Genomic DNA, 14,031 nt, shown 5'->3' with positions numbered 1-14,031 from the left:
CCATCAATTGACCACCAAGCGCCGGGGAGAGACTGGCCTAGCGTTTGGCTACCTCTAGCTCCCCCACCCCCTAGCATAATCAAGAAGGGAAACAAAAAGTAAACGACCGAAACCAACCAAGACTCGTTTAGCCAAGCAACGAATCGAACCACTACTGTATCTCACTCAAAACTCCAAAGACACTCAGAAAAAGAAAAGGAAAAGGAAAAGAAAAAGAGAAAAAAAAAACATGGAATCCCAACATCAATTCTCGCATAACGAGGCCGCCGGACCTCTCACCGACGCCCTGCGCGACTTGATCTCGGCGAACCACATCCTGGACCACTACGGCGTGGTCGACGCCTACGGCCACATCTCGATCCGCCACCCGCTCGAGCCCTCGCAGTACATCATGTGCGGCTATATGGCGCCCGCGCTGGTGGCGTCGCCGGAGGACCTGATCTCCTACCACGTGGCCGACTCCAGCACGGTCGAGCAGCACGCGAAGAAGGGCTACTCGGAGCGCTTCATCCACGGCGAGATCTACAGGCGGTTCCCGGGCGTCCACTGCGTGATTCACTCGCACGCCGAAGAAGTCCTGCCCTACGTCGTCAGCATGGGCGTCAAGCTGCAGGCCGTCTACCACATGGCCGGGTTCCTAGGCTCCCGGGGCGTGAAGGTGTTCGACATCGACCCGCTGTACCACGCCGGGGAGCAGCGCGATATGCTGGTCAACAACGCGCGCTTCGGCGCCGCCCTGGCCGAGCAGTTCGTCTCCGCTCCCGACATGCAAAGCCCCGAGGAGGCGGTGGTCCTGATGCGCCGCCACGGCTTCACCTGCGTCGGGCGCGACCTCGTCACCGCCGTCTACCGCGCCATCTACACCCGCATCAACGCCGAGGCCCAGACCAAGGCCATGGCCGTCGCCAACCACGCCCCGGGCGGGCTGCTCGGGCTCGGGCTCGGGCACGGCGCAGCCACGGGCGACGTCGGCTTCCAGGCACTCACCGACGACCAGAGCCTAGGCTGTGCCACCATGAACGAGGCCTTTCAGGACAAGCCGTGGAAGCTGTGGGTCCGGGTGGTCGAGAGCTCGCCGTTGTATCGGAACCGGTTGGTGAAGTAAAGTGAAGTGATCGACACCGCCGTGATACGTACAACCTGTGTGAGCGAGTAAGCTAGCATGGAAGAAAAGGATTAAATGCAGACGACGACAACAATAATGAAGAAGGATTGTTGGTTTTTGCTGGGTAAAATCCTCCTGGTGCAATCATCAAAGAAATGACTGAAGCGTACTAAGTTAACCGTCAATCAGCCAGTCAGTCAGTCAAGGCGTCAAGGTGGCGAGCCCAAACCCAGAAGCGAGCAAGACTCAAATCAGCACCAGCAGCATGGGAAGAAACCCTTTTCCGTGTCCATTTCTGCCATATCTTCGCCGTCGCTGCTGCTGCGTGGGAGACAAGAGGGAAACGTTGAGAGGCTCATGAGGCAAACGATAGCGAAATGAATGATTAATGAACTGGAAAGAGAGCGAATTCGGCATGCCTGATTGATCCCTTCCCACGTACGTAATTTCACCAGACAAAACCTGTCTGGCCAGCAACAGATCCCAAGTCCCTTGATTATTTCCCACATGGCACCGGAAGAGAGGCAGAGAGAGGCGCGGAGAGAGAAAAGAGGCACAGACACCTCTCTCTGCAAGTACATGAATCATTCCTTCACCTTCAAACCTCGACGCCAGCCACCCACGCGATGCCCGCACGCACAATACGCTCCACCACGTCCGCTTCGGCCATCGTGCGCGGGGCATAGACCATAGCCCAGCCCTTGTCGACAAAGGTGAGCGGGAACCTCAGACCCCAGCCTTTCTCAACCACAGTCCTGGCGTCCGCCTCGGACAGCCAGACGTGGAGGCTGCCGTCGGAGGGGTGCGCGTGGGCGATCTCGGTGCCGAGGATCTTGTTGTCGCGGGCCTTATCGTTAAGTGTCTCGAGGGTGGGCTTCGCGTAGATAGCGTCGGTGCTCCCACCCTCGGTCTTGCTCGGGCGCAGGTCGAGAAGGGAAGGGTGGTTGGCGGCGAACGTAGCCATCATATTCTTCACCCGCTCCTCCACCCCCGCCTCCGCCCGTGCCTGGCTTGTACGGCACCTGGCGCTGCGGCATCGTGCGTGCCATGGTGGGTGGACGAGTGCCCTCTCGCACGGGCAGCGCCACGGGGTCGAGATACCGTGGCCCGGAGGACGAGAGCGGCGACGGGTCGGCCAGATTGTCCTTGCCGAACAGCATCATGCGGTTCAGCCGCAGCTTGGTCATGCGCCAGTACCCGGCCCAGGTCGGCGGGGTGCCTCCGGTGCCGAAGGACTTCCATGCGTGGAAGTCGTTGAGCACCCACGCGAGAGACAGCGTCAACGCCACCGCCGTGGCCGTCGCGGCTGTCTGGCGTGGCCGAGCATGGACCGTTTCGAGGAACTTGTGGTACTGGATGGTCAGAGTCGAGGCGATCGAAGCCATGGCTTGTCCTAAAGCTGGAGAGACGTTGGTGAGATAACAGTTTGTTCAGGTGCTGCTCTGTCTCTGGAGTTTTGTGGATGTTGATGGATGTATGAGTCTCATGCCACAGTCAGATCCTTGGTCCCAGTGTTAAGGCCTCCTCCTCCTCCCCCTTTGGCCAGGAGTTGACTCTTGAGATTATTAGACGGTTCGACACAAAGATCAGAGTGAAGATGTTCTGAGGAAGATCACAGCTGCAGGACTTGACGTGGATGAAGGGAATGCTTGATGGAGGTGATTCTCACAATGCCCCCTGAATGCATTAGTTAGTTACTGTAGTGAGGTGGATTGTTTCCCCGCGAACCTCAGCTGACACCGTTTCCTCATTGGGCATGGTGTCCGCCGCCGCTTTATTTAGTCACGTCTCCACGGCATTTTCCTCCTTTAGCAGCCTCCTCACAAGATGGCGTGTATGGATACCGCCGATCGAGTACTCTTCTGGTGTCTCTGCAAAGCCTACACGATCGAGATGCTGATTTCACTTCCACTCACCAGTCTCTTCTCAGAGCCAGAAACGGGATGCCAAGTCTGGCAGACACAAAGATTTAATTGCCTCCTCTCCGAATCGAAGGGGGGCTGACGAAACTTGTACCGGGAGTCCGTCACATTGAACAACTGGCAGCATTTATCCTCTGCCTCACAGACCTATTCTTATCTACGACGGTCTCTATTGATCAGTCAACCGTTGGCGGGTTATACCATCATTTCGCTGGAAAGTAAGGGATCGAGGCATTATGCTATAATGCGTGTCACATAAACGTGGCGCACACACGATGGATCTTGAAACCATTTCCGACTTTAGAAGACGAATAATTAAGGAAATCTTTCTTGTGTTAGACTCATTTCGGTGTTGTTGATACATTCGATCTTGGAGCTGTCGACGACGCCCGTGTCTGTAATTGTGCCACTTTGGTGCTCGTAGGAAAAAGGTTACTCCGTACATTCTCCGCAAAAGCCTCGGGCGGTTGAATGGTTGTTGCTGCTCTAAATGGAAAAGACTCGGCGAAGCAGATACCGATGATCGGCATTGAGATTCCGACGGCAAGATGCAGTTTCTCGTCATTGTTCCCCATCTATGAATTTCCCTGCGAGCCTGATAGCAGAGCCCGATCCCTTCGTCCCCTCTACAGACCCCCCTCTCTGTCGATAGACGTCCCTGCAGCCGACAATTATGTCCGGCTCAGCATCAAGAGGCCTGGCGCGCGTCTTGCGCCAGACCAAAAGACCATCGATCCCTCGGTCTCAAGCCAGACAGTGCCGGCCACTGCGGCCATTGATTGTGCCTGTGCGAAATTTCTCTGCAACGACCCGGCGACGAGAAGACACCAGCGAACCACACCACAATGTCAAATACACGACCGACATGTACCCGACCCTCAAGCGAGACTCTAGGTTCTCTGAAATCACGCCGGAGCACATCCAGTTCTTCAAATCGACCCTGGGTGACGACGCTGCCATCATTGACGGAGTGACCCATGATGCTTCGGACGACCTTGAAGCCTTCAACACTGATTGGATGAGGAAGTACAGAGGGCATACCAAGCTGGTTTTGCGACCCAAGAGCACGGAAGAAGTGAGCAAAGTGCTCAAATACTGCAATGACAATAAGTTGGCGGTGGTACCGCAGGGTGGAAACTCGGGTCTGGTTGGAGGCAGCGTGCCGGTCTTTGACGAGATTGTCATCTCACTCTCCCGGATGAACAACATCCGCAGTTTTGACGACATCAGCGGCATTTTGGTCGTTGATGCAGGCGTTATTCTGGAAGTCGCCGACAATTACCTTGCCGAGCATAACCACCTCTTCCCCCTGGACCTTGGTGCCAAAGGATCAGCCCAGATAGGTGGGAATGTGGCAACCAATGCTGGCGGCTTGAGGCTACTACGCTACGGCTCCTTACACGGCAACGTCCTTGGGCTTGAAGCAGTGTTACCGGACGGCACTATTGTGGACGATCTTGGTACGTTACGGAAAAACAACACAGGCTACGACATGAAGCAACTCTTCATCGGAGGAGAAGGGACAATCGGGATCATCACAGGCGTCTCGGTAGTCTGTCCACAGCGGTCCAAAGCAGTTAACGTGGCATATTTTGGACTTCCCTCCTTTGAGAATGTGCAAAAGGCTTACAAAGAAGCGAAAGTCCAGCTCGGAGAGATCCTATCCGCCTTTGAACTCATGGATGCACGGAGTCAGGGCTTCGTGCACCAAGTTACCGGCAATAAGAGACCATTGGAAGGAGATCACCCGTTCTATTGTTTGATTGAAACCAGTGGTTCCAATACAGAGCATGACAGCGAGAAGCTCGAAAAGTTCTTGGAATATGTCATGAGTGAAGAGATCGTCTCGGATGGCGTTCTGGCCCAAGATGAGACTCAAGTCAAATCTCTGTGGGCATGGCGAGAGGGCATCACCGAGGCGATCGGCCACTTTGGCGGAACATACAAATACGACCTTTCGATCCCCATTCAAGAGCTCTACCAACTCGTGGAAGATACAAGAGATAGACTAAACTCGAAAGGCCTGGTAGGTGACGACGACTCTTTCCCAGCAATTGCCGTGGTCGGCTACGGACATATGGGCGACTCGAACCTGCACTTAAACGTGCCCGTGCGGAAATACACAAAAGAAGTCGAAGAAGCAATAGAACCGTGGGTATATGAGTGGATCCAAAAACGAAGGGGAAGTATCAGCGCGGAACACGGCCTCGGGATCGCGAAAAAGAAATACATCGGATACAGTCGGAGTGAGACCATGATCAAGCTGATGAAGCAGATAAAGGAGCTCTACGATCCCAATGGGATTATGAATCCGTACAAGTATATATAACAATGGAAGGGGTGGCTGACGAGAGAGAAGCCGCGTCATTTCGGGGCTTCTCACTCCAGCTTCATGTGTCTTCAAGAAAGCCTGATCCCATCTTCACACCTGGATACCCATCAATATGCTGTCTGACCACTGCAATAGGTACTGGCAGCTCGTCAGCGGCGCCAAATGCCTTGATCGAGGAATCCATGCGGGGAAATCGCCGACGCGTTCAGTATAGTGGCTTCACCGAGGCAAGATATAGTTCTCCAATTCCACGGGTCCGAGGGGAGGAGACACATAGCCACGGAAGTCAAACGTCGGCGGGTTGTTCAAATAGTCACAGCGTATGTGGGTTGTATGAGCCTGTGTTGCCCTCTTTCCATGTCAGAGCTTACTAAACGACTCGCCCTTCTCTCTTGTGGTATTCAAGATCTCGTACGAACATGGTCTCCCCGGAACGACTCAAGGAGATATGGGTCCCCTTAGCGGACGACTACGCGTATAAGAAGCGCAAACTACGCGTTGCCACCATCGGTGCTGGCTTCTCAGGCTTGATATTTGCCCACAAGATCCAGCATGAGCAACCGGAGTTGCAGGAGTTCATTGAGCATGTCATCTTTGAGGCCAACGATGACGTTGGCGGAACATGGAAAGTCAATACGTACCCGGGTGTCCAGTGCGACGTGCCGGCCCACATCTATGTCAGTCTGCCTCTCTTGTCCGGGTCTCTTAGGTGACCAAGGCACTGATCAGCTGTTGGATCCAGGCATTTCCTTTTGATCCGAATCCCGACTGGTCCAAGTTCTATGCCGATGGCCCAGAGATCTTGGAGTACGTGAAGAAGACAGTCGCCAAATGGAACTTGAACCGGGACATTCAGTTCAACACTCGAGTGATTGCCCTCAATTGGCTGGAAGAGGAAGGGAAGTGGAAGATCCGTGTCCGGAAGAATGGACAGGAAGAGAGGGACGAGTTTGCCGATGTTCTCGTGTCAGCTCAGGGGTTTCTCAGGTGAGTTTCCTCTTTATGTCCAATCTGTTCGATCAAACATCGCCAGATGTCAAGACGTCCGTTTTTGGATGTATCGAGATGCTGATAAACTCTGAATATTGTCACAATAGCCAGTGGAAATGGCCAGATATACCCGGTCTGCAGACCTTCAAGGGCCACAAAGTGCATTCGGCGGGATGGGATCACTCCTATGACTACTCAAACAAAAGAATAGGAATCATCGGCAATGGATCATCCGCCATCCAAATCTTGCCACAACTGGCCAAGTTGCCTGGTACACAGGTGGTGAGCTTTCAGAGGGGGGCCACCTGGATCACTCAGAGTCTAGGCGAGGCCCTCGGTGTTGGCGGTGACAAACAGCCCGACGACGAAGAGACCGAGGACCAGGAAATGACCAACGGTGATGAGGGCGTCGATATGACGGAGGTGGATCCGGCTGAGGAACAGGTGGGAAGCAAGTTCAACCCACGATACACCAAGATCGACAAGAAGAGGTTTCGGAATCCTGAGAAACACAAGGCCTATCGTAAGATGCTGCAGCATGGGATGAACAAGGGTTTCAGGCTGGTACGTGCATCCCATTGAGTCTGTCATTTCAATGGAAGCTTTGTTCCTGATTCCTCACCACATGGCGTATAGTTCCGCAAAGGCTCTGTTCAAAACGCCAAATCCACCGAGGTCACCGTCGAACGGATGCGCGCCGCGTTGAACAACGACCCAGAGCTCTGCGAAAAGCTCATTCCGAACTGGACACTGGGTTGCCGACGCCTGACCCCCGGTGAAGGCTACCTGGAGGCCTTCCTGTTGCCCACCGTGTCGCTGGAGAAATCACCTATCGCGCACATCACCGAGACCGGCATCGAGACAGAATCCGGGTCTCACTACGACGTGGACGTGATCGTGTGCGCCACGGGCTTCGACGTCTCGCACGTCCCGCACTACCCCGTAACGGGCCGCAACGGCATGACCCTGGCCGAGAAATGGAAAGACGAGCCCGAGAGCTACCTGAGTGTGGCGTGCCCAGATTTTCCCAACTACTTCATCTTCACGGGGCCGAACGCGACGGTCGGGCACGGCACGCTGGTGACCAGCCTGACGTGGACGGCCGAGTACATCGTCAAGTGGCTGCACAAGATCGCCGGCGAGGACATCCACTCGGCGGCGCCGCGCCAAGACGCGACCGACGAGTTCGTGACCTACGGCGACGAGATCCACGCCACGCTCACCTGGACCGGCGCCTGCAAGAGCTGGTACAAAAACCACCGCGTCGACGGCCGCGTCACCGCCACCTGGCCCGGCAGCGCCCTGCTGTACCGCGAGGTCATCCTTCGTGAGATCCGCGGCGAGGACTGGGACGTACGCTACCGCTCGCGCAACCGCTGGAAGGGCGTCCTGGGCAACGGCTTCACCCGCCTGGAGATCGAGGCCGAGGAGAAGGAACAGCAAGGCGAAGTCGTCGATCTGGCTTTCTACGTCAATTCGTAATCCTATGGCATGGTACCTACCTTCGTATGTATGTATTTACATCGTACAGGACAGGACAGGAGGCCGTCGAATATGGGTCGTAAGGAGCCATTGTGTTCGGATTTGTTGTGATTCATGATACCTGTTGTCCTGCATGTACTTACTTGATAGCCACGGTCCTGCCAGACGTAAAGAGAGGAGAGCGTTACTCACATTCTCACTCACTCCCCCTTCCTGCCTATGAGATGTTCAAGTTCATAAAAGCCCGTTGAAGTTTTAAACCTGGACCGGAAGGCTTGGGTCATTTCGTGTATATGTGACACATACGACTACCACGGTTTCTCCTTGGCCTTGCCTTTCCCCTTGTCTCTGTCTTTATCTCTCTCCCGCCTCCGCCCCAGCTTCAACTCCTTCTCCTTCTCCCGCGGATCAATGACCACCAACTCCTCTTCGTTCTTCCTCTTCCAATTCAGGTCCTTGCCCAGCCGGTCCTTGGCGAACGACAGCGAGTGGCTCATCCACTGCGCGTCGTCGTCGGACTCGTCGGCCTCGGCGTTGGTCGGGTCGTCCCACTTCGAGCACGATTGGCAGTTTGCGATGAAATGCAGGTCGCACAGAGTGGCCTCTTCGTCGTCGCCGTCGCCCTCGTTTCGTTTGGAGGAAGGCGAGGCGGTCGCCGCGACAAGATCTGAAGGAGTGGATGAGGGGTTGTTGTGGTCTTTGTGGCCGTTGGCGGGCTTCGAGGAGTGAGCTTTATTGCCCTGTTGTGCGTCGGCGGACTCCAGCCGTGCTTTGAAGGCGTTCAGCATTTTCAGCGCCTTGGCCTCGTCTCGTGCATTGGATTCGCCGGGGCGAGGCCGTTTGCGACCCCTCGTGCTTGTGGCCGGGATGAGAGATTCCAACACCGACTTCTTAGCAGTGGAGCTATTGGCATTAGTGTCAACGTTCCGGCGCATGGATGCTTTCAGGGCCGCGATCTCAGCTTCTAGTGCAGAGGTTCTGACTGCTGACGGTTGTTCTTCCGGTGTGGGCGAGCGAGATGGCGATTCTGGGTCTCGAAGCGGGAGTTGAGTTAACGGGTCATGGAACGATGGCTTCCGGCGCTGCACCGGTGATGGCGATTTGGTCGACGCTGAAACACTTGCCTTCCGCTTCTGCGGAACCGTGGGTGAAGGGGATCGTCGTTGCGGCTTCGCGGTCGACGCAGGTTTAGGGGCAGTGCCATTTATCTTGGGCTTCGACTCAGGGGCGTCCTCACCTTCGATTAGGGTGGGATTGAATTTTGCTTTCTTTGGTCGCACCGCAACTGCTCCAGCGTCATCCTCGCCTTCATCTCCGGCAAAGCTCAACAAGGTCTTCCCGCCCTTTTTCTTGGGTACCTTTTTCTTCGGGGGGGCTTCCACAATGCGTGCCGCAATTTTGTTCCTTTTCCGCATCTTCTGCCATGCGTCGCCCTTAGGCATCTCGATGATTTCGACCCGGAGTATCTTGTCCGGGTACATTGGTCGCTCGCTTCCCTCCAACAGCTCGCCTTCGGCGATTTTGACCACATTGTAGATGCCATCACCCTCCACTCGGCCGAACATGGTACACTTGCCATCGAGTTCAGCTCTGCAGTCTCCAAGCGTGATGAAGAACTGACTGCCATATCCCGCGCCGTCGCCGGTGCCTTTGGCCATACCCACCAACCCTCTCCTATTGAACCTCAGCCGGCTGTGGACTTCATCTCCGAAGACAATCTTCTCGCCTTCTTCTCGCCCCGTCAACCGAGCCCAGTCTTCGTCGTATCGCTCGAATTCCCGGTCCTCATATATATTTTGTCCTCCTTCCCCGGTTCCGCTGGGATCGCCTGTCTGGATAACAAAACCTGGGGAGACGCGGTGGAAGATGTTGTTGTTGTAGTCCTCATCGAGAACATGCTGCAGGAAGTTTCTGCATGTGAGAGGTGTTTGACTCGCGAACAGGGATATTGTGAGGGGGCCAGCGGTGGTATGGACAAGGACTGACGCAGTCGGAGGAGGTTCGGTCGTGTAATGCGAAGACATGGCGGTTGGTTAGACGACGAAGGGCTTATCTGGGGCGTTGCATCTTGTAACCGACACGTAAGATTTGTCCGACAAAGAGCTACCCGAGTCGTTTTCCAGCCCTCGAGGTCGAGAAATGATTTCACACGTCTGCGAAAATGCGTAAACGTCGCAAACACTTTGCTGTGTTTGCTGTGTTTGCTGGTTTTGCTTTGCGGCTAGTGGGCTCGTGGGTTCCTATGCTTGGCACCCCAGGCTCGCCCGATCCTACGCCGCTTCTAAACACCACCCACCTTCCGGAGGGATGTTCAAAAGACTCTAACGTGACGGCCACGCCAGTGAAATTTACGGGTCTCAATCTGAATGCTGCTGGAGCATGTGATGATGGAAATGGAAATGAAGAGCGCTTTCTGTTGTGACTTGGAACGATACCCCGGATAATGGGGCCTTGATTGTTGCTCGAATAAACGCAGCTGTCCCTGAGGAACACCGCAATCTAACACGAATCTGATGCCCCCAGGTCTCATCGACCTTCAAGGCCGATCTGGACAGGTATCCGAACACGTGGAAATTGTTCAGGTTCCGCATGCTCATCATCATTACCAAACTCATCTTTATCTCCTCTCCTTGTATTGCCTCCCTTGTCGATTCAATTGTCCAAGGAGCTCGCAGCCAGGGAGTTTTTGCTCTGCATTTAGACTAGCGGTTGGAGGAGTAGAGCGCCATGGCCCATGGCCCTGAAAATGCCGGATGTCGGACCAGCTGCGCATTCCGACATTATAAATGAATATACGCCGACACCATGTTCGTCGTTCCATCGACCAAGGTTACTAAGAAGGTCACGTATAGAAGGTAGCAAGGATCGATCCGGATCAGCCAACTGATTTCTTTGGTGGCCCATATGCAGCTGATGTCGCTGTGGAGTTGGTCATTATATGCAGGATCAGCCGCGCCGACTTGCAGAGGTGCCATCTGCGGTCTCTTCCTGCTTGGCGAAGCAGCCCCAGCACCGCCAGGCTCTTATTTCTGCTGTTGTCAAAGAATGGACCTTCTTATATTAGGTTCAGACCTTCCTCTTATTCCTTTTCTTCCTCTTTTTGTCCGATACCGTGGGAACGCTCTGATTTTTGGTCATCACTGGGCCCAGTACCGTCTTCGTAATTGTGTAGGTATTGGGGTCCGTGATGGTAACCGTGTAACCATGAGTGACGATGGTCTCGATCATATTCGGGAAGTCAACCTCAGCCCAATTCTTGCTCACCAGTCGGCCCACCACCGCGTTAACACCCACGAATGACACATTGATCGGCCATCTACTGTCCCTCACGATCATGTTCACAAATTCGTTATAGCATGATGACTTGGGTGCGAAGGAGACGCTGAAGGTGATTTCGTTGTCCGTCATATCGATGTGGAGACGGCAAGCAGTGGAGGGCTAGGTGTGAATTGTGCCTAGTGTACCATGAAGACCCTGCTTCTGCGCAGTAGGGGCATGCCTGAAAAGTGAGAGCGTCGTAGCTTTGATGGACCCAGGGGACAGTCTCGGACACCCTCACGAGGTACGCCCGTCAGAAACATCAGTTGAACGCCTCACACAAGTGGATAGCTGCTAAGATATTTCTAGGGGTTCCTGCCCGTATAACACAAAAGCAAACGGTTGGAGGTGCGTTGTTCAAAAAGGCTACATGTCAAAAGTACCAATGCCAACAGAGTTTCAAGCTACACAGGGTATCGGGGAGGTTACCGTGCCCGGCTACTCCCGGCCCGGTACCCCGCCCACCCACCACAAATCTAAAATCCACAACCTCTGCATTTCCGGTCACGCTCCATCTTCCTCAGTCGATTCTTGTCGGGTTTTGCAAAGTACATGGAAAGCACACGCTTTCAGTAGCCCACCGACTGATACTGATCACTACGAAGGTTGTGATGGGACTGTGAGTTGACAGTTTAGCTTGATTGCTTCGAGGAGACTCAATTGAGGCGCTGGCGAAGCCCTTGGAAATCCCCTGACTCGACGGGTCAAGACAGCTCTCGGCGAAATACAAGCAGCACTGACAGAATGTCAACTAACCGAGTCAGATGGTCGAGCAAAAGTGGTGCCGGGTGGATCAAGTATCGCTATCCCCGCATTAGCTCATATGTAATGTCCCACCCAGATACGATGACGGGCTTATGGCTGTCTGAGAAGGTTGATGACACTACTTTTCAGAAGAAGTTTGAACTCTTGGAACTGGCAATTAACAGCATGCTGTCAACATATTGACCTTTTGGGGGCCTGAGAAGTCGTGAATGTCGATATTTACGACAGTCTGGCTCCCTGAGACTGACACTTGTGAACAAATCGCCAACTTGACTCTGTGGGGTGCCGAAAAGCGGTGAATGTCGCCACTTAAAACAATTCGGGACCTTGAGATTAATGCTCGACAATCACATCGCCATCTCGACCTTGTGGCGGGCTGAGAAGTTGCGCATTTCGCGACTTACAACAGTCTGGACTCCTGAGACTGGCGTTTGGTGAGCACACCGCCAAAAGATTGATCCTGTGGCGGGCTGAACAATGGTGCATGTCGCCATTTCTAACAAGTCTGGACTCTCGGACTGACGCTCGATGAAGACGTGCCATGCAGTGATGTGCTGCGTGGCTGGCTAAGGACAATGTGTTCGAAGTCTTCGACAAGTACTTCTGTCTCCGAGGCTGGCTGTAACGATGCATGTCGTGACTGTGATCGGGACCGGACTTGGGTTAATAAATGAAAATGATTCGTGAGGTCTTTAACCTCTGCAAGAGGACGTTTTCGTCTGCATCATGTATGTACGCCACACAACACACTTGTTACAGTGTCCGGAATTCTTGACAGGAATCAACGCAACCCTCAATATAGCTGAATAACGGAACTGAACATACCTGGCTCCTGACAGTTCTTCAAGTGCTCTCAGAAGACATAAATACGTGTGAACATTCCCTCAGTGTTCACAAATACTCTCCCAACAATCTTTCCTACCATACATTCTTCGGTCAATTCTTCAACAACAAGCCTTCTCATATATCCACCGTCGAAAAACAATCGAGTCGATCCAAAATGGCAAGTGATCACACTGCATGAGACAGAGTCGCTGCTCGAGTGCTAATATTGAGCAGGTTGGAGCCGGTACAGTCCGAGTCGTTGTGGCCAACAACACCGAATTCCCCCTCAACCCGTTCGGGGAGACGTCCACCATCGTCTCGCCGGACGCGACTGTTCTGGCTTCTCCCCAGCTCATCCCGCCAAGCAGTCAAACTGGCAAGGCCGGAGCGTTCCAGACCAAGCCCAACCCGAGTCACCCTCTGCTGGCCATTTCGGTCTACGAAACCCCAGATCCGAGCAAAGTGTTGATTTTCCTGGTCGTCTACTCTCCCGACGGGAACAACAATATTGCCAAGGTACGTCCTAGGCAGGCAGGCCTTAATGGCCTGATCTGGACACTCCCCCGGTGGTGAAGGATACTGATGCGTTTGGGGGGCGGTGTTCAGTCCGGATTCTATGACAAGTCCAACACTACCGTGAATGCGGCACTCCTCAAGCATGCCAGCGAAAATCCACATCTGAGCCCTACTAACAAGTTCGACTACATTGACGACAATCAAAACCAACGTACTCTCACGGTAAGCCATGCTCTCCACCCGAAGTGGTTTTTATTAGCTCTAGCTTCAATCAAGATGCTAACACGACGCAAACAGGTTACGGGCTCTATTAGCTCTGGTTTGTTGGTCAAGGCCGGCTTCAAGATTACTTCTAAAGCTTCTGCTTGATTGATTCAACAAGGTGTCATCTTGATATTGGTGAGATGCACGAATGCGTTGTTGCACAGTAGTGGCAGCATCAGAATATGGTTGCGGGACAGGAGGGATCCATGAAGAGATTGACCAAATTTCATAGTACATGTAGAAAATACATCTGCTGTGACTTGACCATTTAGTAGGAGTTGTCCACTTGGGCGCGAATCATAGGCGGTACAAGCCGAGCTCTCTGTATATGCCTTGAAGTCCTGTGCAAAACATTTTAATAATAACAGGTATTTGTTCCTTTCTGATCGGTAGGTGCTAATATTTCGCGTGTGACTGAACCTCCTCTTTGCGACTGAAGCCACGGACAAGCTGCTTCCTCGTCGCGTCGAGATTGCAATGACGGCTACGAGGTACGAGATACTTCAGGGCAA

The 14,031-nt window shown here is 53.8% G+C and overlaps 7 protein-coding genes across 7 annotated transcripts; 4 read left to right on the top strand and 3 right to left on the bottom strand.

Moving 5' to 3' along the window:
* Positions 1–229: 229 nt before the first annotated feature.
* AYL99_03775 (hypothetical protein) lies at positions 230–1,105 on the top strand (the record flags this gene model as incomplete). The annotated part of the gene is made up of 1 exon (XM_018835289.1): positions 230–1,105. The coding sequence occupies one exon, from the start codon at positions 230–232 to the stop codon at positions 1,103–1,105; it is 876 nt and encodes a 291-aa protein (XP_018694939.1).
* Positions 1,106–1,703: 598 nt separating this feature from the next.
* Positions 1,704–2,490, bottom strand: AYL99_03774 (hypothetical protein; the record flags this gene model as incomplete). Its single annotated transcript, XM_018835288.1, has 2 exons — positions 1,704–2,015; positions 2,062–2,490. The coding sequence occupies 2 exons, from the start codon at positions 2,488–2,490 to the stop codon at positions 1,704–1,706; spliced, it is 741 nt and encodes a 246-aa protein (XP_018694938.1).
* A 1,210-nt stretch (positions 2,491–3,700) lies between these two features.
* On the top strand, positions 3,701–5,356 carry AYL99_03773 (hypothetical protein; the record flags this gene model as incomplete). The annotated part of the gene is made up of 1 exon (XM_018835287.1): positions 3,701–5,356. One exon carries the CDS (start codon positions 3,701–3,703, stop codon positions 5,354–5,356), a length of 1,656 nt encoding a protein of 551 aa, XP_018694937.1.
* Positions 5,357–5,778: 422 nt separating this feature from the next.
* On the top strand, positions 5,779–7,831 carry AYL99_03772 (hypothetical protein; the record flags this gene model as incomplete). Its single annotated transcript, XM_018835286.1, has 4 exons — positions 5,779–6,036; positions 6,102–6,346; positions 6,457–6,913; positions 6,986–7,831. The coding sequence occupies 4 exons, from the start codon at positions 5,779–5,781 to the stop codon at positions 7,829–7,831; spliced, it is 1,806 nt and encodes a 601-aa protein (XP_018694936.1).
* Positions 7,832–8,139: 308 nt separating this feature from the next.
* AYL99_03771 (hypothetical protein) lies at positions 8,140–9,855 on the bottom strand (the record flags this gene model as incomplete). The annotated part of the gene is made up of 1 exon (XM_018835285.1): positions 8,140–9,855. One exon carries the CDS (start codon positions 9,853–9,855, stop codon positions 8,140–8,142), a length of 1,716 nt encoding a protein of 571 aa, XP_018694935.1.
* Positions 9,856–10,897: 1,042 nt separating this feature from the next.
* Positions 10,898–11,239, bottom strand: AYL99_03770 (hypothetical protein; the record flags this gene model as incomplete). The annotated part of the gene is made up of 1 exon (XM_018835284.1): positions 10,898–11,239. One exon carries the CDS (start codon positions 11,237–11,239, stop codon positions 10,898–10,900), a length of 342 nt encoding a protein of 113 aa, XP_018694934.1.
* A 1,695-nt stretch (positions 11,240–12,934) lies between these two features.
* AYL99_03769 (hypothetical protein) lies at positions 12,935–13,624 on the top strand (the record flags this gene model as incomplete). Its single annotated transcript, XM_018835283.1, has 3 exons — positions 12,935–13,255; positions 13,346–13,477; positions 13,553–13,624. The coding sequence occupies 3 exons, from the start codon at positions 12,935–12,937 to the stop codon at positions 13,622–13,624; spliced, it is 525 nt and encodes a 174-aa protein (XP_018694933.1).
* Positions 13,625–14,031: the final 407 nt, after the last annotated feature.

This window comes from Fonsecaea erecta (genome assembly GCF_001651985.1).
Source record: "Fonsecaea erecta strain CBS 125763 chromosome Unknown Scaff3, whole genome shotgun sequence".
Classification (NCBI taxonomy): Eukaryota; Fungi; Ascomycota; class Eurotiomycetes; order Chaetothyriales; family Herpotrichiellaceae; genus Fonsecaea; species Fonsecaea erecta.
The sequence above is the reverse complement of the archived record's forward strand: the minus strand, read 5'-3'. Positions and strand labels throughout refer to the sequence as shown.